This window comes from Piliocolobus tephrosceles, chromosome 4 (assembly GCF_002776525.5).
Source record: "Piliocolobus tephrosceles isolate RC106 chromosome 4, ASM277652v3, whole genome shotgun sequence".
NCBI lineage: Eukaryota > Metazoa > Chordata > Mammalia > Primates > Cercopithecidae > Piliocolobus > Piliocolobus tephrosceles.
This window is the reverse complement of record NC_045437.1, coordinates 154,918,258-154,936,969: the sequence shown is the minus strand read 5'-3', so window position 1 is coordinate 154,936,969 and position 18,712 is coordinate 154,918,258. Positions and strand designations below refer to the sequence as shown.

Here is an 18,712-nt window from a genome sequence, read left to right as displayed (position 1 = left end):
CTCATGATCCGCCCGCCTCGGCTTCCCAAAGTGCTGGGATTACAGACCTGAGCCATCGCGCCAGGCCTAAAATTTACTTTTAAGTAAAAGAAAAAAAAAATGGAAAAAGTATAATCTGACATCAGGAATTTGTACCTAAACATGCACACATGGAGACTTTGGAGCTGGACATACGGGACTTGAATTTGCATCCCTGCCTCACTTTTTATGAGGTGCGTGACTCTGGGCAAGTGATTTAACCCCTCAGAGCCTCAGTTCTCTCCTCTGTAAAATAGAAATGACAAACCTGTTCACGGGGCTGCAGCGAGTGCCTGGTCCAGAGCAGTTATTTTATAAATGCACATTGTATTTTCCCCTCCTCTTCTTAGTCCCTAGAACTGAACTATGAGAATCAGTGGTCAGAGTAATGGCAGTGAGATACACTCAGATCCATAGTCACCAAGAATCGAGTTATGTTCAGGAGGTGCTACTTGATCAGAAAAGATGCTATTCAGGTGTTGCCATGTAAATGACGCAAATGAAAAAGTAATTTATGATTAATACCAAAATAGAAAGTAATCAGAGATATCTTGTTCCTTGTGTATACTAGATGATAATATTATTATTAGTTTTAAAAAATTGAACATTACTGTGTATGTGAGGGCACTGTGCTGTGTGATTCGTTCATATCATCTCATCTTACCTAGATGGGAAACACAGCCCAGCCAAGTCATATAGCTTGCTCAGGGTCTGGGTTGAGAGCCTAGGTTTTGGATTCCTGGTCTTATGTTCTTTCCATCATATTGCACTGTTTCTGATACAGTAAATGTGTTTTAAAAATGTCTTATTCCTTTGCAAATCAAATACATAAATTATCATTTATTAATTTCCTTATTGATGGACATTTAGATGTTTTTTATTACTGTCAGTTCTGTAACAAGCATCCTGTGTCTCTTTGTGCTTAAGCGTAAGAGCTTCCATACGGCATAAATCTAGAAATGGAATTGCTGGGATAACTTCTGGTATAGGGATTAATAAAAATGAAAAACCAGGATTGTGAGAAGATCTGGGCTTGATGACATTCACATTACAGCCCAGGGACAGGCTCTTTGTCATCAGAAAACCCCTTCCATTCATGAGGCCATAGTAACCCATGGCGACCGAAGCCCTTGTGACTTCGGAGCAGTGTGATCTGATTTTGAAGTGGTTTTGAAAACGGGGCGGTATACATAAGGTGCAAAGATCATGGAAACATGAATTAGCAAGTGGGGCCTCAGTCTAGGTGACGAGTGCTTTAGGACAAAAAAGAATCACTTTTAAGGAAAAGTCACCATTGATAGCACTAACTCAGAATGCCACCAGTACTACAGATTTGTAGTCTATTACCTTAAACTTTTACAAATGTTCATGGTGTCAGGTTCACACCCAAGTTACTGAATGTCTATTGCCTGCCTGAAAAGGATACCTCAAAATTTTATTTTCCCTTTAATTTAGTGAATCAAAAGGCTCCGGGTTGTGACAGAAATGTCACTACTTGCTGTCTCCATTCCTGTACAGAGACCCACAAGAGACTGAAAAATGGTGTTCGTCAAGTTGTCTTAGGTTCTCTGCCTTCCAGGAGCAGTAGGAATGCAGTGTGGACTGCAGTGGAACTGGGGTTGGGGAGCAAACGCCTGGTCTGCTAGTACTGTCTCATCCACTTATGTTTTAGTAATGTCATTGCTTTCAGTGGAGGGATCCTATTTTACACTGGTCTTTATGGGCAAAGATAATTATATATATTTGCCTGGGTAAGCAAATTGATAAACTTGTAACAGTGTATCAGACCGTTTCTTTGGCAGGACCTACTAGAACAGTTTGTGAAGCAGAGCTGTTTCCAATGGAGCATGAAAAGCTTTGAAAATTCTCCGCAACAGCAGAAAGCAATATTTGAAACCACCCTTAAAAAATTGTTTTCCTCTTCCCCAACCAAGTTTATAAAAATTTGGTCAGACAGGCGTTTTGTTTTGATTTAAAATATTTTCAGTGAATTGTTATCTGCCGAATGCACATGTGTTCCTGCACTTTTTCTTTCAGGATTGAAACTTTAAACCCTTCCCTTAAGTTCCCCTAAAAACCTCCCTGTGCCTAGTAAGGTTTTGCATATGTGAGGAGGGCGAAGGTATTTGGACCTTGGAGAAACCTTGCAATTTGAAATCTGCCTATGCAGTTGTACAACAGAAATGAACATGGTCAGTGCCATATTGTGCTCTTTGTCTTTTTCTTCTACCAAGATTCCTCACCCCTAAGAGACATTGGTTAATATAGGCATTTCAGTTTGGTTAATCAGATCATGAGTGCCTGTGAGCATGGCATGAGGCATGATTGAAGCAGTTATAAAAATCTGGCTCAGAGTAAGCCCTATAATTTGTTTTAAAGAATTACGTCTTCAGTGACATTAAAAAAAAACAACCCAAAAACAACAACCAAAAGACTGTGGTTTATAACACCACACCTGGTCCAGATTGTACTGGATGAATCCATATTTGCTTCGCCATAAATGATTTTGAGGGTGGAATTCTTGGATTGTTTTCTATCTTATAAACCCTTGACATTGTACTGGTACCTGTGTGCTCACAAACCTCCTGACATGGGAAAGACCGGCTCAGCCTCCCACTGCAATGTAGGTTGGCTGCATTTATTCTGCATGTTCCTAGAATGAGGAAATGATATGACAATAAACAGAAATGCCCTTGCTGAAGAGAGAAGGGAAGCTGGTGTTTATCTGGTCAGGTGGTTTAGATTAGCTGTGATGCAGCTCTGTATTATGTTACTTTAAATCATTGTGTCCCAACAGGACATAAATTATGAAGATTGTTACAGTATGTTTCATCCTATGTAAGATCAACAAATTGGAATAATTTTTTATAGGAAAATCACTGTGCTTTTGGCAAGGCTATTGAAGCCTTTAATTTGACTTGAGTATGTCTCAAATATTATTGCTTAATATATAAAGTATGATTTGCATAAGGTATGAAATAATAAACTTTTAAAAACAAAAGGGAAGAATTTCCCTGTAGCAGTTGCATCAAATGGCAGCACACTCCTGCTCCAGCAGTATACTTTTTTTGCCCTGATGGTTTAGAGCCAGTTGCATGACTTTCCTCTGATGGGATTGCAAATGAATTGAGCAGTCTTTGCAGAGATGGAGCTTTGCTGTGTGCTGCCTGCCCATCAGCCCTACCTGCACAGAGAAGGTGATTGCGGTGGAACAGAATGGGAGCCTGCTCTAAAGGGGAAATCAAACGGTCTTGTTTATATACACTCATGAAAACAAACCATTTTTCTTTATTTCAGGATATTGTCAATTACATATATAAAAAAAGCCAACCCCTCCAGAAACTTCCTAGATCAACAGCTGAAGTTAAGATAAATTTATGTAGAAATGCTGAAAATTTTGACTGAAGAATTTATTATTTTAAATGTTTTCTCTTCATTGCTATTTTCTGAGTTACTAGCATAATTTGTGAATTTTTGACATAGAGATTTAAAATATTTCATTTGTATTCAAGATACAGCTAAGTTTGGCTATACAGAACAGATTTTCTAGATTTTAAAAAAGTGGCATAAAATTACTTTATGTATGATTCAAGCAAATTGGAACCGCTTCAGTGTCCCAAAGAAGCACATTTTCTGTGCAAAGCACTCTGTGCACTTTTGTGAGACCTCACACCCAATAATGATATTAAGAAGTAGTAGAGCCTCAGATTTACAGACTAGTAGAGGCAAGAGAGGTTTAGGATTTGCTCAAGGCCATAGAATGAGACATAGCTAGGATTAGCATTTTTCAGGATATGAGGATACTACCCACTATACTTTGTCTTTGATACCAAAAATAGGGTAAGTGCTAAGCTTATTTTACTTTCTATGTGGGTATAAGCCCTGGTATTTTTCTTCAACAAATAATTAAAATTATTATTAAATAAATAAATATACTTAAATAAGATTGTTTAAAACACAAAAGCAAAAAATCCCTACTTTCCATCTATAAGGGTAGGAATGTTTCTCTCCTTAAGTCTACCCAACCTATAAGGGTAGGCTTAAGGAGAGAAAAATAACAGGTTGAGGATAAATCCTGAATGTATTTGTGGTTTCCTTCAGCTCGATTTCTGAAGATTCTCACAGGTTCAGGGACTATTCCAAGTTTGCAACCTGTGTGTGGATTTTGAAACAAATATAGACAACTTATGAGATGGTTTCTTTGCTGGGTTTCTTGCTTGACACAGTTTTCTGAAACATGGCTCTGGCAGGCTTTTTTCTTCCATGGATACATTGATGCCATCTATCACTGGAGTTCCTCTATGGAGTTATCAGGATGTCCAGTCAGGCGCTAGTATTTGGATGATGTACTTTTCTTGCAGAAAATATTAGCAAATGTTGCAGAAACTGTGCTTTAAAAACTTTTCAAAGGGGAATTGATTCCTAGTTTAAAAATAAGCAAAAGAAAGGATAAACATGATTTCATTGATGTGCAGCTGCTTTAGACCATTAGATATTTTGTGATGTGAAATGGGATGATACTCTATTTTACAAAATGTGTGCTGCTTATAAAAAATGTATTTACTGCACCACTAAGCCAAACTTAGGTATTGCTTTGTTTCCTTAAAATATTTTTTAAGTAGCTGTGGCTGCCCCACAGATGATGGGGGAATGGGCATTCTTCCTGCCCAGAGCACTTGTTCTCTTCCTCCACCCTTTTGGTTATTATTGTAGGATCTTGACTTTCAGCTTAACACATCCAATTTGAGCAGAAGCTCTTTTGCCTTCTCTCTCTCTTTAAAAGTAGATCCATAGAGATTATTTTTATTGCAGTAATAGGGCAAGATAGTTTCATGTCATATGTAATCTGGAATTATGTAGTGTTAGTAATAGTTATGTCTCCTGAAAGGAGCCAGTTGATTATAAAGAAGAAAAGTTAGGGAGTAGACTGTCATTTTGCATGCTATTCAAAAAAATAGCATATATATATATATTTTTGTTGTTGTTGTTGTTGAGACGGAGTTTTGCTCTTGTTGCCCAGGCTGCAGTGTAATAGCGTGATACTGGCTCACTGCAACCTCCACCTCCTGGGTTCAAGCGATTCTTCTGCCTCAGCCTCCTAAGTAGCTGGGATTACAGGCATGTGCCACCACACCTGGCTAATTTTGTATTTTTAGTAGAGACGGGGTTTACTCCATGTTGGTCAGGCTGGTCTCAAACCCCAGACCTCAGCTACCGCCTTGGCCTCCCAAAGTGCTGGAATTACAGCAGCTGTGCCCGGCCCCCATTTTTTTTTTTTTTTTGGAGATGGAGTCTCACTCTGTCCCCCAGGCTGGAGTGCAGTGGCGCGATCTCGGCTCACTGCAAGCTCCGCCTCCTGGGTTCACGCCATTCTCCTGCCTCAGCCTCTGGAGTAGCTGCGACTACAGGTGTCCGCCACCATGCCCGGCTAATTTTTTGTATTTTTAGTATAGACAGGGTTTCACCGTGTTAGCCAGGATGGTCTTGATCTCCTGACCTCGTAATCGACCCGCCTCGGCCTCCCAAAGTGCTGGGGTTACAGGCGTGAGCCCCCGCGCCCACACCCCCGGCCTCAATTTTTGTTTGTTTGTTTTTGTTTTTGTTTTTTTTTGAGACAGTGTCTCACTCTGCCACCCATTCTGGAGTGCAGTGGTGCAATCTCGGCTCTCTGCAAGCTCTGCCTCCTGGGTTCACGCCATTCTTCTGCCTCAGCCTCCCGAGTAGCTGGGACTACAGGCGCCCGCCACCACGCCCTGCTAATTTTTTTTGTATTTTTAGTAGAGACGGGGTTTCACCGTGCTAGCCAGGATGGTCTCCATCTCCTCACCTCGTGATCTGCCCGCCTGGGCCTCCCAAAGTGCTGGGATTACAGGCGTGAGCCACCGCACCCGGCCACTCAATTTTTAAAAATGTATTTGGCCAGGTACTTTGTTTATCTTAGTGGTTTGGAAGCACAAAGTTGAAGCCTATGGTCATTTTTTTTAAAATATGAAGTAGATTTTTTTATAATTTTGTAATGATGACAGTACCAAGGAACTTAAATTCAATTTTTAAAAGGATTGCTAAAACAAAACTAACTAAACTTTGGCAGTCTTTGCAATACCTCTCACCTCATAAGACTATGAAAGCCAACAAATAAGGATTATCTGCAGATTAGGGAAGAAAACCTCCAACAGGACTTTTCTGAGGCAGCTGGTTGGCAATAACGAACAGCCCCCGTGAATTGCAAAGCATCACAAATTATTTTGACACTAGGGAACTCTGGTAAGGGGCGTCTCTTGGGGTGGTTTTAAAACCAGGGCTTCGGTTTGCTTTAGGAGAAAAGAATGGGTAGAAAACTGGTGAAATTTTCTGATTCTGAGACAGCAAAACTGAAAGATGGTGAGAAATTTAAGAAAGAGCTAATCAGACTGGGCAGTTGGTCTGCCCAGTAGTAGCTGATGAAGATATGGGGAAATGAATTTAAACTTAGGCGCAGAGGAATTTGGAATCAAGTAGTGTCTCTTCAGGGAAAAGATACTCATAGCGAGTGATCACCTTGACCAGAATGTCTTTTTGGTATACATCAGCTCTGTGAACTCTACCTAGTTAGAGAACTTCCACTAAAGATGGAACAGAAATGAAGGACCCTTTGGTAAAATCACGTGTAGAGGCTTTTTTGTGGGTGTAAACCCTACCACCTGGAGAAGAGTGGATTTATATTAGTATACTGCTATCTTAAGAGGAGTTTTCCTAACCTGGGAATTCAGTATCAATTTACTGATGTATTGGTAAGTCCTAATTCTGCAAAAGAAAGTTGTTTTGCACCTTGCTTTTTCATTTAACAGTGAATGTTGAAGATGGTACCATGTCATTAGCTAAAGAGTTGCCATATTTTTCCAATTGGCTGTGTAGGCTATTATGGCAATTGCCAAGAGTAGTGACTTGAAACTTTTTTTTTTTTTTTTTTTTGAGACGGAGTCTCGCTCTGTTGCTTAGGCTGGAGTACAGTGGCCAGATCTCAGCTCACTGCAAGCTCCGCATCCCGGGTTTACACCATTCTCCTGCCTCAGCCTCCCGAGTAGCTGGGATTACAGGTGCCCGCCACCTCGCCCGGCTAGTTTTTTTTTTTGTATTTTTTAGTAGAGACGGGGTTTCACTGGGTTAGCCAGGATGGTCTCGATCTCCTGACCTCGTGATCCGCCCGTCTCGGCCTCCCAAAGTGCTGGGATTACAGGCTTGAGCCACCGCGCCCGGCCGAAACTTTTTTTTTTTTTAAAGGCTCCAAGGTGCTACAGTATGAAAACAGCTTTTGAAAGCAATGTTTAGAAGTGAGCACGCTATCTCACAGGTGGTGACCTGTTCAGTGACATTTAAAAAATGTACTTATTACCATGAGCTAAGGGGGACTCATTTCTTCTAGGGCCTGGAAGAGCAGGCAGCTTTTTCAGTAGCTTGTGGACATTGTCTTCAGTGCGTGGAGAAGCCAGTTTTAATTTCATAGTTGGATATTCTTGGCCCTAGTTATTGGAAATGTTGAGCTCTGTGGTGGATCAAGTAGATGGCAGGTAGACTAGTGGCTTAGGATTGGTGGGAGTTGTGTCTGCCCCCAGACACACAAGGGACTGCACAGGGAATGGTCCTCAAGCAGGCCTTTAGCCCCACATCCTCAGGGAGACATGACTCACCTGCTTGGCTGAGATACTCGCTGACAGATTGCCAGTTCCACAAGGAAATCTTCCCATGCTGACACCCACTCAGAGAAACAGTGCTAAAGATGTTTCTGGTTTTCTGAGCCTTGTAAAGGTGAATTTCTTTGGCCTTCAAATTGGTCTGCTAGGTTTGGAAAGGAATTCTTCCTTTCCAGGCCACAGACACTATAATATCAAAGTGTTGTTGATGATGATAATAATCACTAGCATTAACTGAGTGCTTAATAGAGTGCCAGGCATACTGTAAAGCATATTACATGAATTAGCTCCTTTTACATATGAGGAAACTGAAACTCATTTAAAAAGTTAAGTAACTTTTCTGAGGTCATATAGCTAGTGAATAGCAGAGCTAGGAATTGAACCCAGTTGATCAATGTGCTCAAAATATGTCTGACAGTCCAGAGAAAAAAAGCATAGATCAAATACATCTTTGGTTGGATTTGTTCCTCACAATTTAGTTGAGAATATTCTTGTGTTCCCTACAAATTAAAATCTGATGTTTCCTTTACGGTGACTAGAACAGTTAACAGTGTTTTCCATGTGAAAGTCTTGGTGAGATGTGTAATCATGTTCTGTGGCAAAGAACGCCTTTACTTGGTGCACTAGAAAGTGTTTATGTGATTGATAAGTCACCAACACCAGGGGAAGGTCCTGTCCTGTGACATGTGCGTGCTTGGCAATGATCTTGCCTTGCATTTTGCTTAATAATTTTCATTATTTTTAATTAAAGTTGAAGAAGTGCAGACTCTAGCTGAAATTAAGGTAGGTTGTGTTGCCGGAATCTGGTAATTACTTTAATTGATCACAAGATAGTTTCCTTGATCACCAATTAGAGTAAATTGCTGATCATGTTTCAAGACGTGAAGAAATGCCCAAACTGATTTATGTAATAGTGTTTTCATTTCTAATCAGACATAAATATCATTTCCTTCCATAGCAATTGTGTTTTATAAAAGAAGGGTTATAGGCCTACAAACATAATGGTGATTCATAAACAATAGAGGCCTAATTCATTGAATTAGTAAAGGAAGTATTTAGAGGCTTAATGGAGATTGTACTGGGGAAATTACTTTGGAGTAGCTGGTGCTCATTTTCTTAGTGGGAGATATGTTCTTTTTTAGTGCATAATTGAAATAGTCTAATCAAAATATAAAAGGCAGCTGATTTAAGAATGTATATCAAAGAGAATTGCTCTGTGTAATGAAAGATTTGTATTGTAAGTATGTGCTAGAAGTCTTAGAACTTTAATAAATCATACATGTTATTTGACTGAAGCTATATTTTAAATTCAAGGTGCTGTTAAACATTTCACAGATTGATGTAGGATTTTTGTCTTGGTTACGTGCATCTGATAGTCTTTCATAGTTTCATGGAATAAAATGAAACGAAAGGAACTTTAAGAAAAATTAAAGTTCCCAAAGAATACTTGATTTGGGGTTCATGGAAAAATCTTTAATTGCTGTTGCTTTGGAGATTTCCAAATGACAAACTTCATTGGCCCAATTTACTGTGATTGTATTGCTTACATTCCTTAAAATTGTAGAGTAACTTAAAGAGTCATACTTCATCATACATTCATTGACTTGTTCATAAAATGTTTGTAATTTGCAGTAGAGGAAAGACTGAAACTATTATCAGCCATTATATGTTATTTGTTGGCCATATGTTTGTTTGAAATGGCCGTGGCTCAACAGAACATGGCTCATAGACAAACTATGCTGTAAATTGGCACTAAAAACCCACCTAAACAGGTAGGCATATGTTAAGAAGTTAACGTGAGCCAAAATATTTTAATATGAACCAGATTATGTACATTAAAGGATCCCAGCTCCTTTTACAGTGGGAACTTCATTTGCATGGTTTGTTCATTTTTTCCCAAACTAATTTTTAAAAAATAGATTAGGTATACACATGGTGCAAATTCAGAAGGTACCAAAGAATGTAGGAATTCTTCCTGTTTGTGATTCTCAACCATCCAGTTCCCAGTCTACACTCTTGTCGTCATCATTCCCCATTGCTCCCATCATTCTTGTATATCCTTCCAGAGATATTAATGCATACACAAGCATATAATTTATTTCCTTTTTATATGCTTCATGAACTATTGTTATGCATATTTTTTCGTTTAGTAATGTATCTTAGAGGTACTTCCATATCAGAGGATAAATGGTTTCCTTGTTCTGCTTAATGACTGCATAGTATTCCAGTGTGTAAATGTACCATAATCTTTCTAATCAATTCCCTTTTGATGGAGATTTTGCTGTTTCAAGTCTATTATTATTACAGGCAGTGCTGCAATGACCTTTCTTATAATTTGTGAGTGTGTCTGCAGGACAAATTCCTAGAAGTAGCATTGTTTGGTCTAAAGGCATGGACATTTTCAGTTTTGACAGATACTGTCAGATTGCCTTCCATGATGATTATATCAACTTATATTCACCAGCAGTATATGAGAATACCTTTTCTACTATATCTTCGCCAACAGAATATTAGCAAATATTTTGATCTTTGTCAAGCTACTAGGTTTAACTTAGTTTTTAATTTGTACTTACCATGATTGAGATTTAGCAGTTTTTATGTTTTAGAACCATTTGAATTTCTTTTCTGTTATCTGTCTATTATGTCCTCTGCTCATTTAAAAAATACTGGGTGGTTGGTCTCCTTATTAATACATAGGAGCTTTTTATATGCTAAGGAAGTATATACTGCAAATATAATTTGTTGTTTATCTTTTGATTTTGTTTGTTGGATTTTATTACCATATAGAAAAAAAAAAAAATTTTGCCTGTCTTCTTCCTGGAGTACAGAAAAAAAAAAAATTTTTTTTTTTTTTTTTGAGACAGAGTCTCGCTCTGCCGCCCAGGCTGGAGTGCAGTGGCCGGATTTCAGCTCACTGCAAGCTCTGCCTCCCAGGTTTACGCCATTCTCCTGCCTCAGCCTCCCGAGTAGCTGGGACTACAAGCACCCGCCACCTTGCCTGGCTGATTTTTTGTGTTTTTTTAGTAGAGACGGGGTTTCACCGTGTTTGCCAGTATGGTCTTGATCTCCTGACCTCGTGATCCGCCTGTCTCGGCCTCCCAAAGTGCTGGGATTACAGGCTTTAGCCACCGCGCCCGGCCAAAAAAAAAAAAAAAAAAATTTAATGTAGTAAGATTTATCTATTTCTTAGTAGTAGTTTAAAGTTTTCTGGAAATAGAATTCATAAATTTCTTGTTAAGTTAATCCTAGATTGTTTTTCGGTGCCATTTTAAATGGTATCTTTTCTTCAGTATATTTTCTAATTGGTTTTTGTTTGTATGAGAAGGCTGTTGACTTTTTTTTTTTTTTTTTTTTTTTTGGTCTCATTCTTGACTTTAATGGGAATTCTGGTGTTTCCCTATAGAGAATGATGCTAACAAAACTGATGCTGCCTTTGGACTGAGAATATATTCTATCATGTTAAGGAAGGGTGCATCTATTCCTGTCTATCAGCATTCCAGAGAATGTTGTCAGTACTATTTCTACTTTTTGGAATTGATTGAAATTTTCTTTTTGGACTAATATATGTTTAATTTCTGTGAATGTTTGATGAGCGCTTTAAAAGTGTTATTCTCAGTTTTTAGAGTTTAAAGTATAGCAATTAGCTCTACCTTTAAAATTATATTTGTTTGTTTAATCTGTCCTGGGTTAAGAGATGTAAGTTAGGCTAAGTGCAGTGGTGCATGCCTGTAATCCTGCCACTTAAACAGGTTTAGAGGCTGAGGTGGGAAGATTACTTGAGGCCAGGAGTTCAAGACCAGGCTGGGCAGCGTAACAAGACCCCATTTCTACAAAAATTTTAAAAAATTAGCCAGGCATAATGGCACTTGCCTGTAGTTCTAGCTACTTGGGAGGCTGAGATAGGATGTATCCCTTGAGCCCAGGAGTTGTAGGTTGCAGTAAGCTATATTCGTGGCACTCATTCCAACCTAGGAGACAGAGAGACCCTGTCTCTTTAAAAAAAAAAAAAAAAAAAAGTGAATTAAAGTCTCCAACTATAAATGTTTCTTTCTATTTATTCCTATATTTCCTACATGGGCTTATTAAATGCCATGTTATTCTTTGTAGTGTAGATATTTGTAATTATTTAATCTTCATTGGTGGATGCAGATTTATAAATGCAAATTACCCGCTTCAGGACTTTTGCCCTAAATCAGCCTGTCCAATATAATTTATTAACAAGTTTTTTTTTTTTTTTTTTTGCATTTGCTATGTGCTTTTATTTTTAATGATTGAATTTTCCTTTGTGATCCTGTGTGAAAGTTTTCTGTTTATTTTGATTGGTTGGATTTACATTCTTTACATTTATTGATTGGACAGATGGGTTTAGTCTTATAAAACATGGCAGAACCAAAATACTTTTTTCTTCCTTATTTTAAATTATGATATGGACTGTGTTTTCTTTGTTTCATTTTAATTGTGTTTTTCTTTACTTCTTTACTTAACTGGGAAGGTTATATTTTTATTTTGATTCTTGTGGATACTATTATAACTATATATATACATACTATCATTTGATAATACCTTATGGATAACATAATATATTGTATACATATATAATACCTATATATAGTATTATATACATATATATGTACTATTATACCTATATATAGTATCTACAAGATCCTATAAAATTATATACCTATAATTTTACATAGAAAATATAGTCTTCTGTTTCTGGCTGGGCATTGTGTCTCACACCTGTAATTGCAGCACTTTGGGAGGCCGAGGTGGGTGGATCACTTGAGGTCAGGAGTTCAAGACCAGCTGGGCCAACATGGCGAAATCCTGTCTCTACTAAAAATACAAAAACAAAAATTAGCCAAGTGTGGTGGTACGTGCCTATAATCCTAGCTACTCGGGAGGCTGAGGCAGGAGAATTGCTTGAACCTGGGAGGCAGAGGTCGCAGTGAGCTGAGATTGTGCCACTGCACTCCAGCCTGGGCGACGGAGCGAGACTCCATCTTAATAACAACAACAAAAAAAGAAAATATAGTCCTCTGTTTCTTTAGATAGCATTTGTGGTCCCCCCCACAAAGCAATATTGAAATAATATTTTCTCCTACTTTTCATTCACTATTTAATTTTAGTTTATATTTTTCAGTCCTAGTGCTTATGTTTAATGAATTAATCAAATACAGAGTCTTGCTCTGTCATCCAGGTTGGTGTGCAGTGGAGTATGATCATAGCTCACTGTAGCCTCAGATTCCTGGACTCCACAGATCCCCCCACCTAAGCGTCCCGAGTAGGTAGGACTACAAGTGCATGCCACCATGCCCAGCTAATTTTTTAAAAGTTTTTTGTAGAGATAGGGTCTCACTATGTTTCCCAAGCTGGTCTTGAGCTTCTAGCCTCAAGCAATTCTTCCACCTTGGATTCCCAAAGCGCTGGGATAACAGGCATGAACCACTGTGCCCAGCCTTAGTACTTAAGTTTTACACATTTAAATATACTTATGTCTCTAACTTGATCTTTCATCTTTCAAAGATTTTGTTTACTTTTACGTACTTTCCTCATCTTGTCCTTTCTCTTTTAAACTCCTTTAATAGCTCATAACATATGCATTCCATTCTGTAACTGTAATTCCCACAGTTGTTGTTAAATGTATTCCTAGAAAGTAAATGTATTGCTTACTGCTAATACCTTTGGTATAGTTTCTTCATTCATCTCATAGTTACTTATAGTTCATCCTTTAATAGTTTCCTCAAGAAGGATGAGTGAGAATTATTCCCTGAGTTATTACATTTCTAAAATGTCTGTCTTTTGTATTTATTGAACAACAGCTTAGCTGGGTATAAAATTCCTGGTTTTCAACTTTCATTTCCTAAAGTTTTTGTAGTCTTGCTCCTCTGACTTATAATGTTGAATGTTGGTATGAGAATGTTTGAAGTCAGCAGATTCTTTTTTTTTTGAGGCAGGGTTTTGCTTTGTCGCCCAGGCTGGAGTGCAGTGGTGTGATCCTGGCTCACTGCAACCTCCGCCTCCTGGGTTCAAGCAATTCTCCTGCCTCAGCCTCCCCAGTAGCTGGGAGTACAGGTGCGCACTGCCACATCCAGCTAATTTTTGTATTTTTAGTAGAGATGGAGTTTTGCCATGTTGGCCAGGCTGGTCTCGAACTCCTGACCTCAAGTGATCTGCCTGCCTTGGCTTCCCAAAGTGTTGAGATTACAGGCATGAGCCATTGCACCCCACCAGATTCTTTTCATCCTTATAGATGAATTGATCTTTTTGATTAGATGCCAAAAGGATTTTTTAATTTTCCGAGTTTAACTTTGCTACAGTATATATGTATGATTGAATTCTTACAACTTATAGATTTAAACCCTTTATTTTTGGAAAACTTATTTTTAAAAAAATTCTTATCCCCAAGTATTCTGAGTCATTTAGTTTTCTTAAATTACACTCTAATTTTGGAGGGTTTCATATTTTTGTTCAGTTAAGTAGCAACGTGGTCTTTTTTTTTTTTTTTTGAGACGGAGTCTTGCTTTGTCACCAGGCTGGAGTGCAGTGGCATGATCTTGGCTCACTGCAACCTCTGCCTCCTGGGTTCAAGCGATTCTCCTGCCTCAGCCTCCCGAGTAGCTGGGACTATGGGCATGCGCCACCATGCCCAGCCAATTTTTGTATTTTTAGTAGGAATGGGGTTTCACCGTGTTGGCCGGGATGGTCTCGATCTCTTGACCTCAGGTGATCTGCCCGCCTTGGCCTCCCAAAGTGCTGGGACAACAGGTGTGAGCCACCACGCCCAGCCAACAACGATCTTTAGGTTAGATCTCCTTTGTCCTATACATTTATTCTGTACTAGTTCTTCTAAACTCTTGTTGATTTCTATTTCATTTTGCCCATTTTCTGGATCCTGTCCTCTTGGGTCTCTTACTGGGTTGTTAGTGATGTCTATTCTGCTTCTGGCTGTTTCTAGCTTTTCTGACTTTTAGTTGGCTCAAAGCCTTTAGATTCCAGCTGGAATCCCATAAGCAAGTAGCTAAGACTGTAAAAAGAAATCTTTGAAAGAAGCAGATGCTTTTCACCATCTGCTAAGTCAGCTTTTTGGCATTGTATCTTCTTCATTGTATTCCAGATAATCAAACTTCCAGTTTGAGTTTTGCCTTTTTTCTCTCCTGTTCAGTCATCTAAATTCCTTGAAGTAGTTCTTTGAGTGTATATTTTGATAGATGTTTTTAATTTGTAGATTTAAAAATAAATATTTTGGGAATTGGTTGGTTCTGTTATATGGAAGAAGGATTATGGAATTGTCTTTTCGCTTCCAGAGCAGACTGAGTATTCTTTTCCCCAAGGAAGAATTAGGAATAAATCCTGTGTAAATGGTTTATCAGGCTTTGTAGTATTTTATTAAATGCAAATATTATGTGACGGTTGAAGGGAAATATGCAGAGCTGAGGAAAATACAAATTTGAGGGTGTTTTGATGTGTCTTAACGGTTTTTTAATTGTATGTAGATATGGTAGATGCTTTTTCTTTGATCAGTATGCCTCTTCGACTGTGGATGTGTTTCCTTTCAAGCCTTATATCTGTGATGGAATAGATTTTGCTACTGTACTGATGGTATGCCAGCGGTCAAAGATTTGAGGACCACTTCTGACTGTGTTCCAATCATCCACTTGATCCACTTGGCTAATGGGAAATGGCAAGGAGTTGTAGGCATCACTTTAGACATTTTAGAATGACATGGTTCAAAGAAATTGTGACCACAGGGTGTAAGAACTTGGGTAGTGACTGTGCACACATAATTTCTTGCCATTAAGCTGCTTTCCCCAGTCAGTGTGCATCAGGATGTTACCCCACAGTGTATTATCTGTTTGTTTGCTATACATGTGCGAGTCTCTATTCATGACAACTGGAAAAAGGAAAGAGCCATTCTGCTGGGAGACAGCAACTAGAATCTTAGATTCTCAAGCCCATGGAGAGCTTTTCATTGCTCATTGTGTTTTGTGAGGCTTACCTTGTGTAGTCTGGTCAGAAGCAGTAGTGACAGCAGTATGTGCCATTATCGATCTCTTATTCTGTACCAAGTGCTGTGCTAAGTACCTTTATATACCTTATCTCATTGTTTATTAGAATGTAATCACATGACTTTTAAAATGATTATCTCCATTTTACTGATAAGAAAACTGAGAGGGCCAAGCATAGTGGCTCACGCCTATATTCCCAGCACTTTGGGAGGCTGAGGCGGGTGGATCACAATGTCAGGAGTTCAAGACCAGCCTGGCCAAGATAGTGAAACCCTGTCTCTAGTAAAACTACAAAAACTAGCTGGGCATGGTGGCAGGTGCCTGTAACCCCAGCTACTCGGGATGCTGAGGCAAGAGAATCGCTTGAACCCGGGAGGCAAAGGCTGCTGTGAGCCAAGATGGTCCCACTGCACTCCAGCCTGGGCAGCAGAGTGAGACTGTCTCAAAAAGAAAAAAGAAAACTGAGACTCATAGTTAAATTGCATGATAATTAAGTGGTAGAATCAGGATTTGAATCCAGGACTCCCTGGCTCAAAAGGCCATGCCCTTAACAATTGCACTGCTGTATATCAGTGATATTGATTAGCGTTGTACATCTTCTAATGCTAAACAAGAATAAGGCATTATAGGCAGAGTAGAAATTCTCCTTACATGTAGTTTAATGTGGGTTAACTCTATGTTTGAATAATTAGAACAGACTTTCTTGGCTGGCCATAGTGGCGTGCACCTGTAGTCCCAGCTACTTGGGAGGCTGAGGCAGGAGTATCCCTTGAGTGATCCCTTGAGCTCAGGAGGTTGAGGCTGCAGTGAGCTATGATTGCACCTGTGAACAGCCCCTGCATTCCACCAGCTTGGGCAACATAGTGAGACCCTGTCTCTATAAAAACAAAAACCAGGCTTTTTTTCCTTCCCTTCACGTAATCTAGAGAATCAGATTATGAGATGAGAAGGGCTGGGAAAGTGAATATTGTTTTTCCACAGATAATTCCATACGTGGTTAAATAGATTTTGGTTGAACTTTCTCCCTTTTCCTATAGGGAAAACCTTCAGGCCTTAAATATCAACATGGAAATCTTTATCCCAAATAAAATTGGCTCCGAGAGAGGTACCACAGTCAATGATACAGAATTGTTTAAAATGGCATCTTGTGTATTTCTCACTGTTAACTAGGAACTGCACACTTCGGTCATTTGGTGATCCCAAAATTAGTTGATTTAGTTAGCTCAGCTAACATCATATTGGTTTTTCTGGATAGGGTTAATGAAGTTAAATATTTATTTACGTGGGTGTAATGGGTACTGCCCTGTTAATTCCACTGTAACTTTGTAATTCATGTGCCATTACCCTAAGAGTCTTACCAAGTATTTCTGCATTCTGGAACAACAGGGACAGACTCTCCTATTGTTTGCAGTTACCTTCATAAAAATTGAAAACAAACAAAAAAATGAGTTTTTTCCCTCTTCTCAAGATAAGTCTGCCTTCTGCTTAACAAAATTGTTTCCACTCCCGCTGTGGTATGAAGACAGAGCCCCATCAGTCCACACTTAATCATGTTACTGGTTTGCAGCCCTCTTCTCATTTCCTGGCTTGCCTTCTGCCCTGCGGTGGGTGCACTGTCACCTTGAAATGGCAGTGTGAGGCAGTAGCAGGAAGAACCCAAGCAGGCAAGCTGGGCTTCTGTTTCACTCTAGGTGCCAATAGTCTTTGATTTGTTCTTGTCCTGCCTGGGAGGTGAGATGAAGACGTTGTTCATTTCTGCTGGTGCTTTTGCTTAAGACACCCTCAGGAGACCTTTTTCTGTAGTCTTGTGGGTTGCGTTAGGTAGCAACCCAATCACTAAAAACAAAAGGAGCAGAGCTGCAAGAAAACTGGCTCCTAATATCTGGAGCCAGGTAGTGAGACCTGGAGCACTGAGTTGAAGGGAAATTATTCCCATGCTATTTTGTAGAGTCTTGTCCTGAGGACAATTAAATAGTCCAGACGGGTCACTGGGTGAGACCAATTTCCTGGTTTGTTTACTTGAGCCTGATAGTTTTTCACCATCCAGCAGTAGGTCACAGTCCTGCTGCACTGTGACCCCAGAGGCCTGCAGAGAGCAGTCCTTTCATATTTGATGTCCACAGGCTTCCCTAAGGATCCTTGCATGTCTTTATTTCGTTGGATTGCTCTGTTGTGTCTCTCAGGCTCAGGGTAGAGGACAATGTCAGTAATTACTCTTGACTTCATCTTATGCAGGCATTTGGCTTTATGTCCCGAGTTGCCCTACAAGCAGAGAAGATGAATCATCACCCAGAATGGTTCAATGTATACAACAAGGTAACTAAACTGCCTTATTTGGGAATCACCTTAATTACGGAGTTGAAGAAACTTTTTCTTCCTTGTCATCTTGTGCAGCTAAATGTATCGAGCTTAAGAAAGTCTTATCCTTTCTCTCAGAATCCCTGTGTATTATTGCAAATTAGTAACACATTTTCAGGTCTGCTCCTAAGAACAGTGAATAAGCTCTTTATTTTCATGTTTGTCTTTCTGCTGAAGCTAATATGAGAAAGTTGGGCCAAATGAGGCTCCTGAATTAAACTGGAGTATCAGCCATGCAGATACGTTTCAAAACTTAAGGTAAATTATTGAAAGAAATGGTAGCAAATCAGATAAATATAGTCTTGTTTATCTCGTTGAAATAAATTTGCTCAAGAACTGTGCTTTGAGAACTGTTAAATTTTGTATCCTGTGTAGGAACTGACCTTATTTAAGACAAAGGACAGACTAAAAAGTTTTGAGGGGGCACAGTGAGAAGAACCTTGTTCCTCCAAAAGTATCCTTGCCTTTACGATCATGCCATTTGGAATGTCTTATCTAGATTTCTGTGACGTCTTCCCTATGAAAATCTTTGAAGAAAGAGAAGTTCACAATAGTCACGTTACTTATTAGAATAATCCAGAGCACCTTCGCACCAGGCGAAACTTTTCTTTGCTAGTTGCTTCTCTTAGCTCGTAATTGTGCCCTTTAGTCCCATTT

At 39.1% G+C, this 18,712-nt stretch overlaps 1 protein-coding gene across 4 annotated transcripts in view; it reads left to right on the top strand.

The window, feature by feature from the left end:
- The window catches only part of PCBD2 (pterin-4 alpha-carbinolamine dehydratase 2), a 62,188-nt gene that overhangs the window by 32,645 nt on the left and 10,831 nt on the right, over positions 1 to 18,712 (top strand). For all 4 annotated transcript variants that reach the window (XM_023195832.1, XM_023195841.1, XM_023195848.1 and 1 more), the window contains one exon: positions 17,933 to 18,013. In XM_023195832.1, the coding sequence (XP_023051600.1) occupies positions 17,933 to 18,013 (81 nt within the window). The remainder of the gene's footprint in view (positions 1 to 17,932; positions 18,014 to 18,712) is intronic.